This window comes from Corythoichthys intestinalis, chromosome 21, assembly GCF_030265065.1.
Source record: "Corythoichthys intestinalis isolate RoL2023-P3 chromosome 21, ASM3026506v1, whole genome shotgun sequence".
In the NCBI taxonomy this organism is placed as follows: Eukaryota; Metazoa; Chordata; class Actinopteri; order Syngnathiformes; family Syngnathidae; genus Corythoichthys; species Corythoichthys intestinalis.
This window is the reverse complement of record NC_080415.1, coordinates 37,806,975-37,830,257: the sequence shown is the minus strand read 5'-3', so window position 1 is coordinate 37,830,257 and position 23,283 is coordinate 37,806,975. Positions and strand designations below refer to the sequence as shown.

At 44.8% G+C, this 23,283-nt stretch overlaps 4 protein-coding genes across 10 annotated transcripts; 1 reads left to right on the top strand and 3 right to left on the bottom strand.

Moving 5' to 3' along the window:
* Positions 1 to 624: 624 nt before the first annotated feature.
* LOC130909818 (DELTA-actitoxin-Aeq1a-like) lies at positions 625 to 3,022 on the bottom strand. Its single transcript, XM_057826690.1, has 3 exons — positions 2,878 to 3,022; positions 2,705 to 2,814; positions 625 to 1,112 (listed from the first exon to the last, which is right to left on the bottom strand). Exons 2-3 carry the CDS (start codon positions 2,806 to 2,808, stop codon positions 692 to 694), a joined length of 525 nt encoding a protein of 174 aa, XP_057682673.1. The 5' UTR covers positions 2,809 to 2,814; positions 2,878 to 3,022; the 3' UTR covers positions 625 to 691.
* Positions 3,023 to 3,313: 291 nt separating this feature from the next.
* LOC130909429 (protein HID1-like) lies at positions 3,314 to 10,453 on the bottom strand. Of its 2 annotated transcripts, none has more exons than XM_057825890.1 (18): positions 8,680 to 10,453; positions 8,033 to 8,182; positions 7,807 to 7,974; positions 7,614 to 7,752; positions 6,777 to 6,873; positions 6,596 to 6,706; positions 5,650 to 5,848; positions 5,516 to 5,572; positions 5,320 to 5,460; positions 5,164 to 5,254; positions 4,944 to 5,095; positions 4,795 to 4,873; positions 4,568 to 4,732; positions 4,200 to 4,501; positions 3,948 to 4,025; positions 3,760 to 3,851; positions 3,529 to 3,687; positions 3,314 to 3,457 (listed from the first exon to the last, which is right to left on the bottom strand). In XM_057825890.1, the coding sequence occupies exons 1-18, from the start codon at positions 8,746 to 8,748 to the stop codon at positions 3,394 to 3,396; spliced, it is 2,313 nt and encodes a 770-aa protein (XP_057681873.1). In that variant the 5' UTR covers positions 8,749 to 10,453; the 3' UTR covers positions 3,314 to 3,393. The 2 variants fall into 2 exon arrangements, with proteins under 2 accessions (XP_057681873.1, XP_057681874.1); XM_057825891.1 differs by having other exon boundaries at positions 5,164 to 5,251.
* On the top strand, positions 9,104 to 23,245 carry LOC130909432 (urokinase-type plasminogen activator-like). 6 transcript variants are annotated; one of them, XM_057825909.1, is made up of 13 exons: positions 9,104 to 9,160; positions 16,415 to 16,539; positions 16,614 to 16,671; positions 16,762 to 16,863; positions 17,004 to 17,157; positions 18,781 to 18,893; positions 18,966 to 19,019; positions 19,106 to 19,159; positions 19,236 to 19,322; positions 19,386 to 19,581; positions 21,556 to 21,704; positions 21,761 to 22,053; positions 22,138 to 23,244. In XM_057825909.1, exons 2-13 carry the CDS (start codon positions 16,471 to 16,473, stop codon positions 22,294 to 22,296), a joined length of 1,488 nt encoding a protein of 495 aa, XP_057681892.1. In that variant the 5' UTR covers positions 9,104 to 9,160; positions 16,415 to 16,470; the 3' UTR covers positions 22,297 to 23,244. The 6 variants fall into 6 exon arrangements, with proteins under 6 accessions (XP_057681892.1, XP_057681888.1, XP_057681886.1 ...); XM_057825905.1 differs by lacking the exon at positions 9,104 to 9,160 and adding an exon at positions 9,163 to 9,229 and having other exon boundaries at positions 22,138 to 23,245; XM_057825903.1 differs by lacking the exon at positions 9,104 to 9,160 and having other exon boundaries at positions 16,360 to 16,539.
* On the bottom strand, positions 10,622 to 15,885 carry LOC130909433 (E3 ubiquitin-protein ligase TRIM35-like). The gene has a single exon (XM_057825910.1). It carries the CDS (start codon positions 14,925 to 14,927, stop codon positions 13,563 to 13,565), a length of 1,365 nt encoding a protein of 454 aa, XP_057681893.1. The 5' UTR covers positions 14,928 to 15,885; the 3' UTR covers positions 10,622 to 13,562.
* Positions 23,246 to 23,283: the final 38 nt, after the last annotated feature.

Genomic DNA, 23,283 nt, shown 5'->3' with positions numbered 1-23,283 from the left:
GTCGCACCCAAGCGCCAGCAGAGGGCGGCAAAACTCCATAAAACACAACAAGTGAGAGTTTCACTGTGTACTGCCATTTAAATCTCTCTGAGCGGGGCATCTGCGTTAATTGCGTCAAATATTTTAACGTGATTAATTTAAAAATTTAACGCCCGTTAACGCGATAATTTTGACAGCCCTAGTTTTAATATAAAATTTCTATAACTTGTACTAACATTTATCTTAGAACTACAAGTCTTTCTATCCATGGATCGCTTTAACAGAACGTTAATAATGGTAATGCCATCTTGTTGATTTATTGTTATAATAAACACAGTACTTATGTACCGTATGTTGAATGTATATATCCATCTTGTGTCTTATCTTTCCATTCCAACAATAATTTACTGAAAAATATGGCATATTTTATAGATGGTTTGAATTGCGATTAATTACGATTAATTTTTAAGCTGTAATTAACTCGATTAAAAATTTTAATCGTTTGACAGCCCTAATATATATTTTTTAACGTGGTATCGTTACAGTATCGGCCAATTTGTTTTGCATGTTCAATTGTGAGTAGCCTACACTGAATGAATATCTTTTGCGTGTTTGAGGCGATGTGAAAAAGAGGCAACACGTTCATTTGGAAGTCACGATCCACTTTAATAACTGACAGGGAATGCAAAAAAAGTGGCGAGGACCTTCAGGCCTACTTTTCGCTGACCTCCAGCTTGATGATGGCGTGGCCCTCGTTGGACATGCAGGCGGCCACTTCCACCTCACGGCTGATGAACTCCACGCCGGAGCCGTCGGCCTCGTGGCGCACGAAGTTGGTGAAGTCCTTGGAGTTGTACATCTCCTTGTAGAGCTTCTCGTCGGTTTCGCGCGACTTGGGGTAGACCCCCACCCCTAACCAGTTCTTGTAGAAGTTGTAGTCGAAGGGCACGGAGAACATGACGGCCACCATCTCGTTGCAGTACTTGTTGTGCATGTGGAAGAGCTCGTAGGTCAGCACTCCCACCGCGCCTGAGGCCGTGTTGTCATCTTTGGTGAAGGAGCACACCTCGCCGCGGCCCACGCGCACTGTCGGCTGCGGGGGGCTGAAGGGGAACCCTCTCTCATTGTAAACCCTGTGCCAAACAATCATGTTTCATTCCAAGCCGAAGTAGTCAAAGCTGTCCAAACTCTAATGAGCAGTAATTAAATGAAATGAGAAGTCTTGTCTGAGATATTCACATGTGCCTTAACTGGAGTGATCCATTTTCTCATGTGCCTAGAACCCGTGTTTGATATTCACATGTGCCTAGAACTCTACTGTGTAATATTCTCATGTGCCTAAAACTCTAGTGGGCAATATTCTCATGTGTCTAGACTGTAGTCTGAAATACTTAACTGTCTAGAACCCTAGTGTGCAATACTCACATGTCCCTAGTATCTAGCGTGCTATCGTATGTGCCTAGAATCCTAGAGTGCAATGCTTACCGGGGCCTAGATCCCTAGCGTGCAATATTCACATGTCCCTAGAAACTACTGTGCCATCGTATGTGCCTAAAATCCGAGTGTGCAGTACTTACCTGTGCCTAGACTCTAGTGTGTGATATTCTCATGTGCCTACAATTCTAGTGTGCAATATACTCATGTGCCGAGAACTGTCGTGTGGGATATTCTCATGTGCCTAGAACTCTAGTAGGCGATATTCTCATGTGCCTAGAACACTAGTGGGTAATATGCTCATGTGCCTAAAACTAATGGGCGATATTCTCATGTGCCTACTACTGTAGTGTGTGATATTCTCATGTGCCTAGAACACTAGTGGGTAATATGCTCATGTGCCTAAAACACTAGTGGGCGATATTCACATGTGCCTAGAACTGCAGTGTGTGACATTGTATGTGGCTGGAATCCTAGTGTGCAGTACTTACCTGTGCCTAGAACTCTAGTGTGTGATATTCTCATGTGCCTAGGACTCTAGTGAGCGATATTCACATGTGCCGAGAACTGTCGTGTGTGATATTCTCATGTGCCTAAAACTCTAGTGGGCAATATTCTCATGTGCCTAAAACCTAGTGGGCAATATTCTCATGTGCCTAAAACTCTAGTGGGCAATATTCTCATGTGCCTAGGACTGCAGAGTGTAATGTTCACTTTTGCCTAGAACTGTAATGTGCAATATTCACATGTGCCTAGAATTCTAGTGTGCGAAATTGAGAGGTGGCACAGTAATCACATGCCTAGTACGCTAGTGTGCAATTTTTAAGTGGGGTTACTACTCATTTGTTTGTTTGTAATTATATTTTTTAAATGACCTTTGCTCCCACCACCAAAAAGAAGAAGAAAGTCTTGGTGTGCAAAATTTAAAAGTGCCTAGATCACTAGTGTGCAAAATTTAAAAGTGGGCGATATTCTCATGTGCCTGAAACTAGTGGGCGATATTCTCATGTGCCTAAAACTCTAGTGTGCGATATTCTCATGTTCCTAGGACTGTAGTGTGCGATATTCTCATGTGCCTAGGACTGTAGTGTGCAATATTCACATGTGCCTAGAATTCTAGTGTACGAAAATGAGAGGTGGCGCAGTAGTCACATGCCTAGAACGCTAGATGATTTTTAAGTGGGTGTAGTACTCATTTGTTTATGTTTGTAATTATATTTTTTAAATGACCTTTGCTCCCACATTAAAAAAGAAGAAGAAAGTCTTGGTGCATGTGTGCGGGTGCACCTACTTGGGGTTGGTGAGGCAGAAGACAGAGGTGCGGTTGACGACCTCAATGGTGCAGTTGCGGTTGGTAGTCAAGTGGAAGGCGTGCGACTCTGCGGTCTCCGGCATGTTGGCCTGAAATTGTCATCTTCAATCGTTAATATCATAGACATTCTCCGTAATCACAAGTGTACTCACTTTGATTCAGGCGACGATGAGGAACAAGAATTTAAGTCCGCTCTCGACGGTCTGCGTGGTAAAGTGGTAAAGTCGCCTGGCGAGGCGAGCGCAGACAAAGCGGAGGACAACACGGACGACATTCCGGGCGACATTCCAGAAGACACGCCTCTGCCTCTCCCGTCTGCCGATGACTTTCCTGAACGGTCGCTACTGGCGTCCAACCGTCAACAACGCGTCTTAAGCAGGTGTTGCAAACGAGGTCGCCCTCAGCTGGATATGTCTGGTACTGGTTAGTACTAGTACCTTTATTTTCAGTATATGCAGGTATACATAATTGTAATATGTACAAGTACTCATAGTCGTAGTACAAGTACACGCAGAACCAGAGTTTTGCATTGGAAACAATAAAAAACAAAAGTATTACAACCTTGGTTGAAAAACTTAAGCCTCCCTTCATTTTGCTATTTATTTTATTGAAAGAGAAAATTGCTGCATGCAGTCAAGAATGAACATGTCATCCTCCCGGAAACCGCTTTAAATCCTCTGGATCTCAAAGAGTCGAATGTCCGTGTCGTACCAGATGGGCGGATCCAGGTTGCTACGGTGACCAAAAACACCAGTGAGTTGCGGCGGGCCCCGTCGGCTGGGCGTGCCTTTCAGAAGACTCACCGCAAGTAGACCACACCCCACGCGTACGTGCGGAACCATGAGTTCGTGGCGGCGCTGGCTTGGGACTTGCGGATCAGGATGGGATGAGGCACCGGCAGGAGACCCACCAAAGTGCCGTGCTGGAGGAACTTCAGAATTTCCCGTTCGTCCGTCAGACCCCTGAACAGCCGGCAAAAAACACCCTCGTCATACAATCAATTAGGTGACATGGGTAAAAGAAAATCGACTTACTTGTCAATACAGATTTTTTCCACTTGAGGGACGAGAACTTGAAGAAGTCGCATGATGGTCTGCAGGGGAAGTTTGGACTTCCAAGACAGCACCTGTGAGCGCCACATGGTGAGACGGCGAACTCGGACGGGGACAACTTTGAAAGAAAATAGACGACAATTTTAACAAGCTAGTTTGAAGAAACCGACCCAGTCAGGCGTGGCGGTCCAAGGTGCTGACGAGTCGACTGGAAGTTGAGTGCCGGCTTCGCTCTCTGTCTGAGTGTTCTGTTGCACAAAGGTTTTTGCAGTTTTTGATCCAGTAATAACAAATTCCACAAGAAATGGGAGTGACCCCTAAAGTACCCCAAAATGTGCAGGAAGTGACCCAAAACCAACAGGTACTGTGACCTGTAAGAACCCTGAGCCATGGGAGAAAGAGCAACCTTCTCGGGTGTGTACCTTGCGGTCCCGCTCCGAGTTGGACTCTGTGTCACTGGCCCCGCCCACGGCACTGCTGTCGGCGGAAGCCCCCGAGCGGTCCGAAACGTCCTGATCCATTTGAGTTTTCTCGAAGTCGCGGATCCCCAAAGAAGGGCTGGTCCGAGTCGGCTCACCCTCCGGGGATTCGGCACCATCCATCCTCTTTTTCTTCTTCTTGTGCAAAAGTGCCTTTTGAATGGATGCTGAATCGGCCTGCAGGTTGGCCAACTGATGGAACAGGTTCCTTCTCCGGATCAGGGAGTAGACCAGGTTGCTGTTACCTGACGAGGATGGCATGCAACGGTTCAGTCAGGTGACACGAACGACCAAGTCGGGGGTGTTCTGACCGTCAAACTGATACTGGACGATGTTGTTGAAAGCCTCCAGCAGGAAGAAGACCAGCTGGTGGTTGCGGGGGGCCGAGAACAGGAAGCACGGCCGGGAGAAAATCTCCAGAAGGTGCAGAAGCTTGTTGGCCGAAACCATGGACAAACTCTTCAGATACGGAGAAACTAACAAAACGAGTCATTCGTCACGACCGAAAAAGGACTGACACGCAAATGACGACACTAACCATTCACGATGACGGTGAGCAGAGAGTCAAAAAGCGGCTGCAGTCGTCGATGTCCACCGGTCATGACCCTGTGGACAATCTGTGGAGAAACCACGAGTGCTCGGTACCTCTTTCCTACTTCACCCTGAGCGTGGCTACAGTGGCGTTACCACCAGCAGCAGGTCGGCGTGCGTCCCGCTGAAGACTGGGACATCCATGGGGACACGCAGCGTTAAAGGTTTGTTGAGGCGCACGCCAAAGTTCCTCTCTCCGCTTAGCAGGAGCAGGATGAAAACTCCCGTGTGGACAAGGCCCACGGCGGCTATGGCACACTTGTGTTCAACGCTCATGGACGCAATGCACCTCGGGCCGGCCCGCCTGAAAACTCACCCGGGTCAGAGCGAGCCTCGTTGAGGAAGAAGAGGACGGGCACCAGAATGTTCAGAACATGGCTACTCTTCAGCACCAGGAAGAGGAACTTCTGGAGAAGCGCGTCAGTTTCCGGTAAGCTTAGCCTCGTGGGTGTCCACGCGGATTCCCCCTAACCTTATTGAAATGGCAGATCTTCCAGAAAAGGACCAGGAGCTCCTGGTGGAAGCCGATCTTCTGGCTGGAGTTTGGCAGGTATGTCTGCACCAGAGGGTTGTTGAGGAGACGACTCATTCCTTTCAGGATGAAGCTCAAATCCTATGAGACAAGAAATTGGCACATGCCGCTCCGAATGGGTCTCGCGCTCCCTCACCTCTTCTCGGTGGATTCTGGACAGGAAATTCACAAACTGGTTCTCGGGTTCACCAGACTGTGTGAGAACAAAAGATGTGAACGTGAGAGGGGGTGAGAAAGTTATTGCCAGGACAGGATCCGTGTTATCCTCACGTCTGTGTCTTGGTTGGACGCCAACTCGGTCTCTGGAGGCCGTCGCTGCTCCAGGGCCACGACAAGCACCTGAAGCGCTTGTTCCACCAGGACCCGGCGCCGGTCCGAGAACAGCAGGTGGTCATACGGGATGCCCCGCCCCGAGGGATTGTAGGCACAAACCACGTTAAGCAGAGATGTGAACAAAGGGAGGGCATGTCTGCATGCCCAAAATCACGTGAGTATGTTCTGTCTGCGGCTTTTGAGACGGGGGCGAATCTGAAATTGGGGTGTGTCTGGGAATGGAGGTACGTCTGAAAATGGGGCGTGTCTTGGAATGGGGGCACATCTGAAAATGAGTATCACAAGTAATGCAACACTACACATTGTCTATAGCTCACCCTATTCGTATCCCTAACTTCAACCACGCCCCCACTAGCGCACGCTAGCTGTAGGTTGTAGCCAAACAATGACCACGACACCATCCCCTTAGCATGCGGTCTGTAGCTAACCCAATTCGTAACCCTAATCTCAAACCATGCCCCTGTCAAAGCAAGCCAGCAGAAGTTAGCAGTTGCTAGCGGAAGCTACAGCAACATGCCTCTGTCCCCCTGGCATGTGCTCTATAGCTAACCCTAATCTCACACAACCACAACCATGTCAATGCTAGCTAGCTGAAGCTAGCAGTGCTATAGGATAAGCCTAAACTCCGTCTCCATCCATCTTGCACATGGTCTATAGCGAACCCTATTTATAGCCGCTACCTAGCGTTGGCGGAGGCGTGGTTGAGTTACGAATAGTATATAGGCTAACCCAAAAGGCAAATCTTAGAGATGTTTAGGAGAGCAACTTCTATGCGTTGTCATTGGCGCTTTCTTGCGATGTGTTTTAGGGAGCATCGATTTTGACGTATAGCCAGACACGCCCCCTTTCCAGACGCACCACTGACAATTACAATTGGGTGTACCTGTTGGCGGCGGAGCAGAAGAAGAGTACCCAGGGGTTGTGTTGGCTTTCGGCGGGGGAGAGGTAAAGAACCTCAGAGAAGCACGTCAGCAGCAGTTTAAGAAGCTCCATCCTCCAAGCCGCAAAAAGAGACAAAGTCATCGACATGTGAAGGATGCGAGCTGGAGGTGACGCCGCCTCACCTGTTGCTGTCGTGGGTCGAATTGAGCGCAGGCGATTGGGCGAAACCCACGCCGGCCTCCCAGATCAACTCGCAACTGTCGATGGCATCTGCGCCAACTTCCTGTAGCGGAGTACGCCCATTGTTACGTGTTAGCATTTGCACCAAGACTTTGTTATCAGTTCTGAAATCATGGAAGTCTTGCATGTCCCTCAGGAATGTTCTAGAAGTTTAGGTAGTTCAATTGTAATATTCTGAAGTAACTGAAATGCCGTGTCAAGTAGGAATATTCTGGAATAATGTTTGTAGTCTGTTGAAAATATTCTGGAATAAAGTAATAATATTGTTTGTAAAAGTGAGCGGAAGCGTATTTTTAGCATTATCTCAGGCAGGAAAGGGGGCTAGCCTCCCCCCTCGTGGGCTCTCGCTATGTGTACTCAGGTTGTTGAGTTGCTCCGCCCGATAATCAAACATAGTTACTCCCCATTCACTGACTACTGAAGACGCTAATGGGATAGCTACTGAGCTAACAAGTTGTTTAGCGATGTAAGCAAACAACACGCCTAGTAAGCTTTAGCTGAGTGGCTAACACAAAGTCTGCAGAGAGCAAATTTAGCTTCTGGAGGAATCTCCAGAGGTCATTTCCACAATAGTTGACCGCATATCAGATGTTGAGGTCAAATAAGGCTTTCTTAAGTGTTTTACATTGCCGATCGGTAGATGCATATGCAAACACACTGCAGTGTGTTGCGTTCAGGTGCAATTTCAGAAATGAAGACAAATAAGTGTCCTGTGCAGGACTCTGGAAGAGGCATTTAAATTAGGATATATGGCCACCCTTGAGGCAACAAAAGTGGACTTGCCTGTCCGCCGTCTCCACTGCTATGGACGGTCACGTCCGGACAGAAGAGGAGGTCGGCAATGGCGAGAAGGAGCGTCTCGGCCAGGGGGCGACCCCCGTCCGAGTCGGAGTCGTCGCCTCCGTCGTCAGGGTGACGCTAAGGGACACTGGACTTCAACGCGGTCATAACTCTGGATTGACATCCACCTACCTGGTTGAGGGCGCCGGGGAGGCCGGCCCAGAAGAATCCACGCCAGTCGGCGTCCTCGTAGATGAACGGCAGGACGCGGGTCAGCAGACGGGTGCAGTTCAGGGCGGCGGCACGCTCCCGCTCTGATGGGCAACCGCGGACTGCCGCGTGGGACAACCTTTCCACGGCCTGAACGACACAGGGAGCGGAGTCACACTAGCGGCGGCGACACGGCAAAGGAACGCACCTTGCAGCATAAGGTCGCCAGGTTAGACGGAGACTCCTCCCTCAGCGCTCGGATCTCGGCCGCCGGAACCAAGGCGAAGATGTCCTGGATGGAGGTGGACGGGTGGGCCCAGAACTGCTCCCAGAAGGCGTCGTCCGACGCTTCCACGGGCTGCACGAGGTAATTTTATAAATTTCCCTAATTCAGGTGGCAGCGAATGAATGAATTTTCATTGGCTGCCAACCCTCCTACTTCAAACGGGTTGGATTTCTAGCACCATCAATGGAAGCCAATGAGTTGAGCAGTGTCTGACCAAGCCATGATAGCAATGACTTTAAATTCAATTGTTGTAATTTAGTATTAAAACGGGAAAAAATGTATAAATTAAAAAATAACATACGGGTACAGTATTGGCATCAGTCAATACCACACAATGGGGAGACAAGAGTAAACACTATTTTTCACTCCAAAAAAATGTAGCCAAAAAGTGCGTGTTTTTCAGACAACTAATTAGTCAAACATGAAGTTGATTGGCTCAGAGCTGTCAATCAAGTTTTTGGCAAGAATGAGGCAAAAAGTGACCAAAACGCAAAATGTTAGACAGTGTAGCGCGCGTGTGCATATGACATATGTTCGCGTGGTCCGGTTCTCCGGTCCCGTTGTCTGACCTGAGTAGTGCTGGTAAGCTGGATGACAGCCTTCCTGAAGTGAAGCTTGCTGTCGCCGCTTCCCATCATTCATTGGTCCCGTTGTCTTTTTCTTTCTGCCGCCGGTTCGACTGACAGCAGGTCCTCTGATGAGGGTGAGACGTTCACGGCCCCTCCAAAATGTTAGTGAACCCGTCACTGTACTCATTCGGGAAGATGATCGTTCACCATGTGAATTTTTTTTTTAGTGCAGCAACCAACATGCTGTTAATATGTCTTCGAAGAGATCTTATTTGGCTGCAGTTAACATGACGTTATCTTGAAAGTTTCTCACTTCCGAGCGTCTCCGAACGCAGCACCTAGCAGGAACTCGCAGCTGGAAGATTTCCGGGATGGGAAAAGTTTCCTATTTGACTTTCAACCGCTTCTCGGTGACGTCACTCATCGACTATCAAGCGGAGGTCCTGCTGCTGCTGGCCATGATTACGTCACGTGATCGGAGGTATGGCATTTTTTTTATTAGTTGAGGTCACGATTGACACCTGAATGCATGTTCGCAAAAATAATCAACGTGAGTGCTTGTGTGTACTTTGTGTTTGCATATGTATGTGTTAAAGAGTGCGTTTAGGAGCGTGCGTGCGTCTTTAGACACTTTACGTGTAAGTGCATGTGTGCAAAAGTGAATTTGTGCACGTGGTTGTATATTTAACCTGTGTCAATTGCATGTCGGGTTTTGAAATGGTAATGAGCGTAATGTCAGAAATTGATATTGATATAAAATATAAAAGTCCCATCTAAATATTGAAATCGATAATGATTTATTTGTTGCCCATGGTGGTAGTACAAGCACAAAGCAGCCATATTTTTTTGGGTGGAAATTCTGCCACCTGGTAGCAAACAAAATCTCTGCTTTGAAAATCTCAAAAGATTATGGATAGTAGGAGTGTGACAAAATATCGAAATGGTGATATATCGTGATGATATGTATCCCAAAAGGTTATCGATATGCTCCTGCCAAGAATCGAGATATCGTTTTAAAAAGGTGTCAATGTTTTAAAAGAAGCACTCATTCAGACATTTTATAATGTAGAACAAACTCGGATGAAAAGCTTGAAAAAATAATGAATTACCAGAAGTTCAAAAGTGCAACTCTTTAGCATTCAGAAACGCTAAAAGAAATGATTAAAAAAAACATTGTGGTGGTCAGTAAATGTTAATTTTATAGCGCAAGTACAGGTAAAATTATATGGAATCAATCCATTCTGAGGAGAAAAAAAAATGGAATTATTAGAGACAAACAAAGAAATAACAGTCAAAACACACCTCTTGTATTTTGTAGCACCACCTCCGGCTTTTATGACAATTTGCAGTCGCTGAGGCATGGACTTGATGAGTATTCTTCATCAATTTGGTGCCAACTCTCTTTGATTGCAGTTGCCAGATCAGCCTTGCATGTCGGAGCCTTGCTGTGGACCATTTTTTTCTATTTCCACCACAGGTTATCAATAGGGTTGAGATCTGGGCTATTTGCAGGCCATGGCATCGACTGGATGAGTCTTTCTCCAAGGAATGCTTTAACAGTTTTATCTCTGTGGCATGATGCATTGTCCTCTTGGAAAATGACAAACATATTTTCAATTGAAGGGATAAAGCTGTCTAAAATTTCTATGTAAACTTGTGCATCTATTGAAGATTTAACCACGGCCATCTTCCCAGTGCTTTTTCCTGACAGGCAGCCCCATATCATCAAGTACTGAGGGAAGTTTGATGTTTTCTTCAGGCAGCCATCTTTGAAAATCTCACTGGAACGGCACTAAACAAAAGTTCCAGCATCATCACCTTGTCAAGAGTCAAGAATCTGAATTGGACAAGGTGTCAAGAGTCAAGAATCTGCATTGGACAGGGTGATGATGCTGGAACTTTTGTTTGGTGCCGTTCCAGTGAGACCTTAAATGACCCATAATTACCTAACTGCCTGGCATTGACTGCCACTGACAGCCCTAGACGTTCAATCTGCTTGAAGTGGGAGGGATGGCAGCGAATGAACATTCCTCCCACTTCATATGGATTGGACGTCTACTAGTGATAAACTAATTCCAATTCACACGAGAAGCTTGCTTTTCTGTTAATTAGTTGTTTGTAGAATATCCCAGAATGATTTCCTGACCAATGTATCGATATTGTTACTTTAATTGTTACTTTGCGATCAAAACTCTATTTCTCTTGTTGTTTGTTATTTTGTAGAACGAAAACATTAGTCAGAAGTTTGGGATGTAACTACCGCAAAAAAATAGCTGTGTTAAAGTCAGAGTTATGTTTGAAATGTATGCTTTCACAAAAAGCTCAATTTCTCAGTTTTTTCATCAGCAATTGGAAAATTGCTGCAACTAAGCTATTTTCTAATACTGATTTCTAAAGAATGGAGAAAGATATGAACTTCCGTTTTTTTTCTGCTGAGAGAGTCTAATGCAGAGGTCACGGAACCGCGGACCTCGGTCCGGTTCCGGACCTCCAAGCCGTCTGGACCGGATCTCAAGCTGTCCGGACTAATACACGTTGCAACAACAAAAATAATTTTTGTCTGCGGGTTTGTAGATTGGAGGCGGGCAACAAACAAAAACCTTAGCGTTGACGCGCGTGAGCCAACCAATGGGAGTGAAGCATTTGAAAGTTATTTTTAGAACAGCATGTCTCACACTCGTTTTCCAGACTCCGCGGAGTGACAGCCAAAAACTGAGCCGAATGAAGTTGGAGGAAGAGGCGAAAAGGTACGGCAAATGGGGTGCTCAAAACTACTAAGATTGATGCAGAAAGAGTGTTTAAGGAGGAGTGTACCAACACATTTTTGTTCATTTTACCTGGCGGCAGCACAAGACAGCTATGCCTCATCTGAGACTCATTCAGAGAAGGTAGCGCTTGTAAAAAGCAGCAATTTGAAAAGGCACTATGACACAAAGCACGTAGCTTTTTTCGCAAAGTTTCCCTGTGAACTCTGCCATCCGTTCTCAAAAAATAGTGGAATTAAGGGCTCAATATGATCGCACCTCAAGGCTCATGGTCCATTTATTCACTGTACAGCAACGCGCAAAGGAATTCTCCCTCAGAATATCGTGAATATTGGGTCAAAACAAAAAGTCTCTCAGTTACGCACCGATTGTCAAAGACTGTATGAGTGTAGTTGCTGAAACTTTGTCGATGGAAAGCAAAAAGAAGAGGTCTGTCAAAAAAATAAAGCAAATCCCCCTGTCAGCATCCACAATTTAAAAAATACAAAAACAAATCTTGAACATGCTCTTATGTTGCTATTTAATGATTGAATTAAAGCACTTTTTTAGTTTTGTGCACCTTTTATATTTTATTTACATTTTTGAATGTTGTCATTATCAGCATGGACATGTAAAAATACATTTGTATTTTTTTTTTTTTTTAAAAAAAGAAGCATTAAAAATATTTCCGGACCCGAGATTGTTGTAATTTTTTCATTTCGGACCCAGAGGATTTTTAATTCATGACCCCTGGTCTAATCTTTCTTTTGGTGGGTTCCATGTTAATATAGCAATAGAACAGAATTTTCTGTGGGCCTTGCAAAATCAGTCAAAATTCAGTAAAACGGACGGGAGCGAAGGACCTTGCTCCGGGGAAAATGGCTGGGAGTGAATGAGTTAAATTTAACATTGCATGTCAGTAATTGTAAATATTGAAATAAATTAGGGCTGTCAAAATTATCGCGTTAACGCGCGGTAATTAATTTTTTTAATTAATCACGTTAAAATATTTGACGCAATTAACGCACATGTCCCGCTCAGAAAGTATTCTGCCTTTTGGTAAGTTTTACAGCAAGGCTTTTTTTGCTGTCCAACAGCGAACTCTTGTGGTCGCTTTGCGACATGGTTTATTATTTTCTTGCCAGTTCATTATGGCTGCACGACGTCTCGGGCTGATAATGTTGTGCTTATATGATCCTTGGACAAGATTTGTCCGTAAGTATGGTTGTTGTAAAGAATGTACATATTATGTTAGTAAGCGAAATGTTATATTTTTTGTATGAGACGCTTTTTGATTATGTTTAGTGAACCTGTATAGCGTGCTAAGCTAAAGTTGTTGCTAATGCAATGCTTGTGTACTTTTATTTTGTAGTTTTACGACGGTCTAAAGAGGACAATGGTTTGAGGCCATTTTATTAATAAATCAGATGAAAAAGGAAGAAGTCTAATTATTAAGGCGTCGTTCACTAGCTGTCTAGCTTTGGAAAAAGTAGACGCTTCGGAGTGAGGACAGCATAGACAGATTTAAATGACAGTAGAGTGAAATGCCCACTACAGTCCTTATGTACCGTATGTTGAATGTATATATCCATCTTGTGTTTTATCTTTCCATTCCAACAATTTATTTCACAGAATATATATATAATTTACAGAAAAATATGGCATATTTTATAGATGGTTTGAATTGCGATTAATTGCGATTAATTACGATTAATTAATTTTTAAGCTGTAATTAACTCGATTAAAAATTTTAATCGTTTGACAGCCCTAAAATAAATACAACAAGACGGATTGAGCTAGTGCTGGGTTTATTGGTTGCTCCTTCAAAAATGTTTGGATGGAAAGTCCGCCACCTGGTGGTAAAAATTGCACACAACATCATTTCTGCTTTGAAAATCTCAGAAGATGATGGCTAGATCAAAATAATAATAATCTGCACACCACAAAAAATACAAAATCACATTGACTTTTTTCTTGTAATAATAATGTTTCTGTTACCAAGCGGTCAATATCGCACACAACAAAATCTCCGCTTTGAAGGTCCCAAAAGATTGCGGGCGAAGGAAGAAAACATTTACAGATAGGGACACTGGGAAGAATGTTTGCACATTTCTAAATTGCGACAGCAAAATCTCATATTTAGTATGAAACGGAAATAGTCTTTGGGAATATTTTCAGAGGAATTTTATCCATCGTGAAAAAGAAAGGATAGATTTTTGTGTTGTCGGACAAGTATGGCATTCTGAAAACATTCTTTGAGCCTAATTGGGTGTTTGTGAGAGATTCGGACATTGAAAATGACCAGTCGCGATCAATATAAAGTAGGATCCTCTGCACTTTTACACGCGGCTTCCACGCACCAAATTCACCATCAAACTTTCGGTATTTACCATCCTTGAATGCAATTTTGAAGCCCTCCATTTGAGCTGGAAAACAAGGGTTCCCCCAGACCACCCCGACTTCCCAGTTCGTGTTGTCTCCCACCTCGACTTCCCACACCTGTCTTTTACGGTTCAAAGCGCAACCCAGCACAGTATTGACCTTGAACCTCTCTGGATTCTTTGGACGCTGTTGTACCTCTTCTGAAGTCAGACTGGTCAGATCCTCAGACAGAACGAGACCCGGACCGGCTGTATTGGGGTCCAGAATGATGGGACTGTAGGAGATCTTCTGTTTTATCTGGTCCCACACTCTGAACTTGAGGTTGCCCACGTGTTTTGCTTCGTCCAGCAGCGCTCCTCTGGGCAACTCCGGTTTATCAGGCAGCTCTTGAATTCTGCTCACCGTCATCTGGAAGTTCCTCATGAAGGAAATATCGCTAGATGTCAGATGCACCTTAGCGTTCCTGACGGCATCTGAGAGAGCGGCTATTTCTCTGTCGAAAGCCGCTATCTTCTCCTTCATAAAATGACTCTTCTTTTTTTCTTCCTCCCTGACCGCAGCCACCCTGGCCTTCTCCTCGATGTCTAGGAAGTGACGCAACTCCTCAAAATCCTTTTTAATCTTGCTTTCGACCTTCTCACTCTGGAACTTAATGTACTCTGCTTGTTCATTGCAGTTCTTTCTACAGTCAATATAATCTTCGAGTCTTGTTATGGTGTTCCGCAGACCTTTTTCGAGTTGCTTCTTGTGATCTTTCACCACTTCTTCAAGAGGCTGGATCCGGTGAAAAAGGTGGATTGTTGTGTCTCTGCAGACAGGGCACACAAGCTCCTGGTGGTCCAAACAGAAGAGTTTGAGTTTCTCCTGGTGCAAGCTGCAGATGTTTTCCGAATTGACCAAGGCTTTTGGAACGTTCTCGCAATCATTCCTCAATGCCAGGCTTGGAGGGGGTTCCAACGACCTCATCTCTGTCCTACAGATTGGACACGACCGCTCTCCATTGTCTTTCCACTGCTGCAGACACGCACGACAGAAGCTGTCACCGCACGACAGCACGACGGGATCTTTGAGGATGTCCAAACATGTCGGACAGTGGAGAGACTCCTCCAAACTTCCAGCCATGGTGTTTGAGAAGAGTGAACCCGTAGCTACTTCAAATGCCTTCTAGTTTGTTTTCGTTCTTGTGTTCTGATTTGATCCAGGCATTGGCAAATGTCACGTCAGCCAAGCTGAAGAGGATATTCAAGTTGTTCCACTTGGCAATTGCACAGGAAGTAACCTTACAGGGAAGTAACTTGAAGTAAACTGCCAGTAACTTCTTTATTTCCTTCACTTCATAGATACAGTGGGGCAAATAAGTATTTAGTCAGCCACTAATTGTGCAAGTTCTCCCACTTGAGAATATTAGAGAGCCCTGTAATTATCAACATGGGTAAACCTCAACCATGAGAGACAGAATGTGGAGGGAAAAAAACAGAAAATCACATTGTTTGATTTTTAAAGAATTTATTTGCAAATAATGGTGGAAAATAAGTATTTGGTCTATACCAAAAGTTCATCTCAATACTTTCTTATGTACCCTTTGTTGGCAAAAACGGAGGCCAAACGTTTTCTGGAACTCTTCACAAGCTTTTCACACACTGTTGCTGGTATTTTGGCCCATTCATCCATGCAGATCTCCTCTAGAGCAGTGATGTTTTGGGGCTGTCGTTGGGCAAGACGGACTTTCAACTCCCTCCACAGATTTTCTATGGGGTTGAGATCTGGAGACCTGAGATCAGGACCTTAAAATGCTTCTTACGAAGCCACTCCTTTGTTGCCCTGGCTGTGTGTTTGGGATCATTGTCATGCTGAAAGACCCAGCCACATCTCATCTTCAATGCCCTTGCTGATGGAAGGAGATTTTCACTCAAAATCTCTTGATACACGGCCCCATTCATTCTTTCCTGTACACAGATCAGGCGTCCTGGTCCCTTTGCAGAAAAACAGCGCCAAAGCATGATGTTTCCACCCCCATGCTTCACAGTGGGTATGGTGTTCTTCGGATGCAAGTGAGTATTTTTTCTCCTCCAAACACGAAAACCTGTGTTTCTACCAAAAAGTTCTATTTTGGTTTCATCTGACCATAACACATTCTCCCAGTCCTCTTCTGGATCATCCAAATGCTCTCTAGCGAACCGCAGACGGGCCTGGACGTGTACTTTCTTCAGCAGGGGGACACGTCTGGCAGTGCAGGATTTGAGTAACAACTGATATTAGCCTTTGTTACTGTGGTCCCAGCTCTCTGTAGGTCATTCACTAGGTCCCCCCCCCGTGTGGTTCTGGGATTTTTGCTCCCCGTTCTTGTTATCATTTTGACGCGACGGAGTGATGCCCCACTGTACATACGAATCTTTTACGGTACTGTATAGTATTTTTGCCTCTCATAACCTGAGATTTCTTTCTTAACAAGTTTTCCAGATGAAGCATGTTGTAACCTGAAAATTCCGTTTGTAGAGACGTTTGTAACTAGAGGTACCACGGTAATGGTTTGCGTGCCTGTGTATGATTTTGTGTGTGTAGGTGTGTCTTTTTGTTGATGCTTGCATGTGTGTGTTTGTATGTTTCAGCTTCCTGGGAGGCCCTCCTCATCTCCCGCTCACACTTTGTGTGTACGCCGAGCGCGATGCGGACGGCAGTGGCGTTGTTCCTCGTAGCGTTGGCGTTATGGTGCTCACCGGCAGATGGCGCTGGCGTAAGTGCACCCCACGTGTCTATGTATCGTCTCGTTTAGCTGTTAAAATGTGTTTGTTTTTTGTTTTTTACCAGAGCAACGAGGCAGGAAGGCGGCGGCGGCAGACCATTTTGTCCTCGTGGTGGAGCTCAGGTGAGCCGCCGTCAAGTCGGGGCGCGTCGGGCTGGGAATGAGCTCGATGCCTGATGCGGTTAAGCGGAGCGTGTCGCGATCCGTCGCTAGGAATCTGCCAGAACGGAGGAACATCTGTCCCCAGCCTGACGACGGGCCGACACATGTTTTGCATGTGTACCGACGCTTTTGAAGGAAACTTCTGCCAAACACGTAAGAATGCAGTTTTTTTGTTTTTGTATGACTTTGCAATCCCAATGTGAGTAACAAGCATCCGCAGTTTTAGTGACAGATTGGAATGCGCCATTCATTTCAAAGGGAATAAAATTAACGCCAGTTTCTCTGCATGGCAGCCGTTGGCGCCGACTGCTACGAGGGCGTCGGAATTTACTACCGCGGGTTCATGTCCGTGTCGGAGAGCGGACGCCCATGCCAGCGATGGGACGACGACATCAGGAGACGCTACCTCAGCTCTGACGTGGACGGCGGACAACACAACTACTGCAGGTCAAACTATGCTTCGGTTTCTATGGCAACAGCATCACCGATATCAGGGAGTACTAAAAAATAACGTGCCGAGGCTATTCGACAATTAGTTTCCAACTGTCGGTTACCCTACCCAAGATGGCTGCCAGCTAGATAGACGTCCGATCGTGTGGCGTCCAAAATGTCCATGATTAAATGCAGGTGGTGCTTGGGTTACGAACGGGTTCCGTTCCTACGCCGGCGACGTAACCCGAATTTTTGCGCAAGTCGCAAACGTACCACTAAACTATCCAAAAAGTCGAAAAGTACTGTATTTTGTTTCATGATTGAGGATACATTGCCCTCTGGTGGCAGCGTTGGGTCTGGCTGGGCTGTCGCCTTGTATGACTGAGCAGACTCAGATGTCTGACATGGATAAAAGATAGCTGGTTTGGCCCACATAAGGCTGTAAGTTGTTTCTGCTAATATGTTTGTTTGTGCATTTGTAATCAAGTTTACAGCTACAGTTTGTGGAGTTACCTGTGAGCGATTTTGATAGCATTCGTAGCATTTAAGCTAGCGGACTTTTGTTAGGCAAATTAGGCTTTGATCTATTAAATTTACATATTGATCAGACTAGATGGACAATTGAACACCTGTTTTGTGTCAAGTGCTTTATTGTTAAAATGTGTGTCGTTTTGAACATAAGTGTACATACTGTATGTGTGTTACAGCTATATAAAGTGTCAAAAGTGAAGGAAGTCAAAAGCCTCAAAAACCACAATTGCCTTCTTTTCTGTCTGTAAAGCTGAACAACTTCACGTTTAGTGACAACAGAACACATCATATTAATAAAGTAAAGTAAAAAATAAGATACTGTGAGGTACAATAAGGTACTTTTTTGCGACTAAAAAAATGACTGGAGACAAAATGGCGGACGAGACTCCGGCGTCGCAAAGTCAAAATTGCGGAAGTCGAGTATGTCGTAACCCGGAGACTACATGTAAGAGGATCATTCACAATTAAAACATGTTTATAGTAGTCACCCCAAAGAGCCACTAGGGGGCGACCAAAGGATCACAAATACAGGCAGGCAATCATAGGACATGCCGATGCAATGACAATTCCCGGGATGCATTTTGCTTGGCTTTTCCACAGATTTTTGTGTTTTATTACTTTACAAGTTTTCTTAGTGACCATTTATTTCTGGTAACGGATTACTTTTATGTAATGAGTTTGCAATTCATTATTTTTCAATCATTTATTGTTCATTTAATTTTTGCACCATGAATGCAGATGGTCTACTCATATCACAAATCCAAAGCATCTTAATTTGGAGCCATCTACTGGTCAATTAGCATCACTTTTGTGCTACACTTTGACCAGCCCTTGTACAAAGGTAGAAGGCTTTTATATTTATTATGAAGGTAAAATATATATTGACTTCAATACATTAAAGCAAAACTGATATTGTCCGGTATCGTTTAAAAATGCTGTTATCGGCCGAAATTAGCTAATAATATCGGACAAGTCTAATTAAAATAAATATCTATACATTATTTTTATTATGTACATTTTTTTAATGTACTGATACAGTATCGGTATCGGGAAATCAAAAATGGTATCGGTGCAACCCTGAATAATTGGATTGTTGCTTGTTTTCAGGAACCTTCGCTTCAAGCGTCGTCCATGGTGTCAAGTGTGGAAAAACCAGCAGCTGCTTTGGGAATATTGTGACGTTCCTCGATGCGACGCCAGTAAATCTGACCTTTTTTTTTGTCAGTTCGTGTTTGAGAGTCCGGAATATTCTGGCATTTTATTTAAGTGAAGGCGTATTTATGCTCTTTTAGTTCGACCTTTCATGTCGGCGCGGTCCACCAATGCCCCGCAGATTACCCGACCGGGTAAGCTCCGCCCCTATGTGTGTATGTTTTTGTGAGATCGTAATATTCTGGAATAGTTATGTTAAAATGACTTTGTGCTCTTGTAGTCCAACCAATCACATGGGCGGTGACTTATCAACCACCACAGACCACACGAGCGGGTAAGCTCCGCCTCCTCATCGCTTGTGTACTTGTACATTTTTTGTGAGATCGGAATATTCTGGAATTTTTTTTTAGCTTTTTTTGTGAAACAGATTTACGCTCTTGTAGTTCCAGCGATCACGCCGACAGTGACCCATCAACCGCCGCGGACCACACGTGCAGGTAAGCTCCGCCTCCTCAACCCTGATTACGCTGTGCTGATGTGTGTTCCTGTTTTGCCACCAGCATGGATGACGTGCGGGCGGCGGTCGCGCAGGAAGCAGATGCGCATCGTCGGCGGCTCCGTGGCGCCGGCGGAATCTCACCCGTGGGTGGCGGCCATCTTGTGGCGCGGCAGGTCCAAAGAGAAGGTCTTCCGTTGCGGAGGCACCTTGATCTCCAGGTGCTGGGTCCTCACTGCTGCCCACTGCTTCCCCGACAGGTAGTGATTCTTGTGTAGTATTTTAAAAAACTATCTGAGGCTTTTGGAATTTCTCACATTTCTGCATAAAATCACCATCAAATGTGATCTGAATTTTGTCAAAATCAAACAGATGAAAAAACAGTGTCTGCTTTAACTTAAACCACCCAAACATTTATAGGTTTTCATATTTTAATAAGGATACGCGTAGTATGCAAACAATGACAGAAAGGGGAAAAATAAGTAAGTGAACCATCACATTTAATATTTTGTGGCTTCCCCTTTGGCAGCAATAACTTCAACCAAACGCTCCCTGTAGCTGCATATCAGTCCGGCACATCGATCCGCAATTCCGCATTAATCTTGGCCCATTCTTCTCTACAAAACTGCTGTAGTGTAGTCGGATTCCTGGGATGTCTGGCATGAATCTTTAGGTCGTGCCACAGCATCTCAATGGGGTTCATGTCCAGACTTTGACCTGGCCACTCCAGAATGTGTATTTTGTTCTTTTGAAACCATTTTGAAGTTGATTTACTTCTGCATTTTGGATCATTGTCTTGTAGCAACATCCATCCTCTTTTTAGCTTCAACTGTCTGACAGACAGCCTCAGGTTTTCCTGTAAAACATCCTTTTGAATTCATTCTTCCATTAATGATTGCAAGTTGTCCAGGGCCTGAGGTAGCAAAACAGCCCCAAATCATGATGCTCCCTCCACCATGCTTCACGGTAGGGAGGAGGTGTTGATGTTGGTGAGCTGTTCCATTTTTCCTCCACACATGACGTTGTGTGTTACTCCCAAACAATTCAGCTTTGGTTTAATCAGTCCACAGTGTGCCAGTCATTTCTGTAAGTCTTCAGCAGACACTCTAGGGTTCTTTTTTTTCCTCTCTGAGTATTCTGCGCTGAACTCTCGGCGTCATTCTTGGTGGACGGCCACTGTTTGGAAGAGAAGCAACAGCGCCAAACTCTCCATTTGTAGACAACTTCTCTGACTGTCGATTAATGAGCATCCAGATGTTTAGAGATGGTTTTGTATCCTTTACCAGCTTTATACAAATAAACAATCCTTGATCACAGGTCTTCAGACAGCTCTTTTGACTGAGCCATGATGCACTTCAGACAATGCTTCTCATCAAGACAATTCTTACAAGGTGTGTGTTTTATAGTGGTGAGGGCAGCTTTAAACCACTCATCAATAATAGGGCACACACCTGACTTAAATTGTTTTGTTAAACTTGGTTTCAATTGCTCTTTAAGTCTCCTTAGGCAAAGGGTTTACTTACTTATTTTTCCGCCTTCTGTCATTGTTTGCATGCTATCCTCATTAAAATATGAAAAGCTATAAATGTTTGGGTGGTTTCAGTTAAAGCAGACAGGTTTTTTTTCATCTATGTGATTTTGACAAAGATCAGATCACATTTGATGGTGATTTCATGCAGAAATGTGAGAAATTCCAAAAGGTTGAGATACAACTTCCAGCAAACTTTCACCCATGCCCACGAACCTTGTAACGATTAGCAGTTGAAGAAGTTGAATGAATGGCTATTTTCTTTTAATACAAAATTTCTGCTTACTCACTTGCTTGTAAAGTAATTCCATCATGGCATGTTCAGACACTGCTTAACTCACTGTCTGCCATTGATGGTGCTAGACGACCAAATCATTTGAAGTGGGAAGGTTGGCACCGTATTAACCAACATTCAGTAGCTCTCACTCTCCTACTTCAAATGGATTGGACATCTAATAATGATCAAGTCATTTGAATTTTATTAAAAATTTATGGCGGTGTGCGTAGCTAGCGGCCATCTTGGGTAGGGTGACCAGCGTTTTGAATTTAGATCTCAAAGAGTACATATTGTGCAGCATCAGCATGTTATTTGTTTAGTGCTCCCCTATACCAATGAAATCATTTTAATGCCACATTGGGACCGATATATTGGTATCGGTGCAACACTGGGAGGTAGCTTCCTACCTTCTCACTTCCTATCCCGTAGATCCATCGGCATGGAGCGCCGCTTCCTGGTGGCACTAGGCAAGAGCAACTTGAACCAAAGCGACACCCTCGAGCAAATGTTCGGCGTGGAAAAAATCATCCTGCACCCCGACTTCAACAATGACGAAGGAAACTACGACAACGACGTCGGTACGAGATACGGAAGCGGTGTTTGTGGGCTTTGGCAATAATGCGTGTTTGCGCAGCGCTGCTGAAGCTCAAGTCCAAAGCGGACGGTCGCTGCGCCCGTGAGAGCGCGGGCGTGCGGCGGGCGTGCCTGCCCTCGGACGGCCGGGACTTCCCGCCGGGCTTCCCGTGCGAGATCGCCGGCTTCGGAAAGGAGAAGCACGGCCTGTGGTACCACTCACAGTCATTGCGCCGGGCGAGCGTGGAACTGCTGGACAGCGCCGTGTGCCGGCGGAGCGATTACTATGGCGACAAGGTCACCGACAACATGCTGTGCGCCGGCCGGCCCGATTGGACGCAGGACGCTTGCGAGGTAGGCGCCGGTTTTGCCTTACGAAAACATTGAAACATTTTAGGGGATTTTCTCAAGAATGATCGATACGGTTTTTCCATTCAGGGCGACTCTGGCGGCCCTCTGGTGTGCCAAATGGACGGGCGTTTCGTGTTGTCGGGCGTGATCAGCTGGGGCGAAGGGTGCGCCCGCGAACGTCGCCCAGGCGTCTACGCCAAAGTCAGCAACTACGTGCCGTGGATACGACGCTACGTCCCTGTCTGACCACCGGTGCCATAACAAAATTCTTCCTTAAATGATTCTTTTATTTTTAACAAATTATCTATTTACAGAGCTAAACAATTATCGTTGAATTTATATTTTTTAGAAATTTTCAATTATTTTTTACCTTTAAAAGATGAACGTGATTTCCAATGTTGTTTATTTAAATTTAAAAAAAGTTTGGCATGAGTAAATCTGTGCCACTGCGAGGGTTTGAATTTGAAATCTGAATCATCAAAATACAAATTCAGCCACAAAAATTGCAGGTAAACCCCTAAGGGTCATTTCTTGTTGATTTGGGGACATTATATGGTCACTCACAGTAGATATTTTGACGTTCATGACCGTCAATGGCATCGACTTACATATGCTTCAATGGAATCCAAATACATTGGCATCAATAGAATAGACATATATGGCCATCAATGGCATGGAGGTACATTGGTGACAATGGCATGGACGTACATGACTGTCAATGGAATCCAAGTACATTGGCATCAATAAAATTGAGAAATATGGCTGTCTATGGCATTGACATGCATGGCCGTCATTGGCAAGGACGTACATGCCATCAATGGCATCGACTTACATATGTGTCAATGGAATCTAAATACATTGGCATTAATAGAATCGACATATATGGCCAACAATTGCATGGACGTACATGGCCATTAATGGCATTGACTTATACAGCATGGGCGCCAATTGAATGTCAATTTTGGCCACTAGAAATTAATGGCACGACCTACACGGCAATGGCATCTCATTAGAAACGAATAGGAAAGTTTCAGGCGAATTTTGCGGGAACCGTAGGTTGTTGACAAGTACTGTACACAAATTTTATGCCTCTTTACTTTCTTGAAATTTTGGATTATGGTTTATGAGAATTGGATAAAAATTTTTGGACTAGATACATTTTGGGGGGGGTCCCCGAAAACACAGCAATTTTGGTGCGAACTTTTTTTTTTTTTTTTTTTTTTTTTTTTTTGT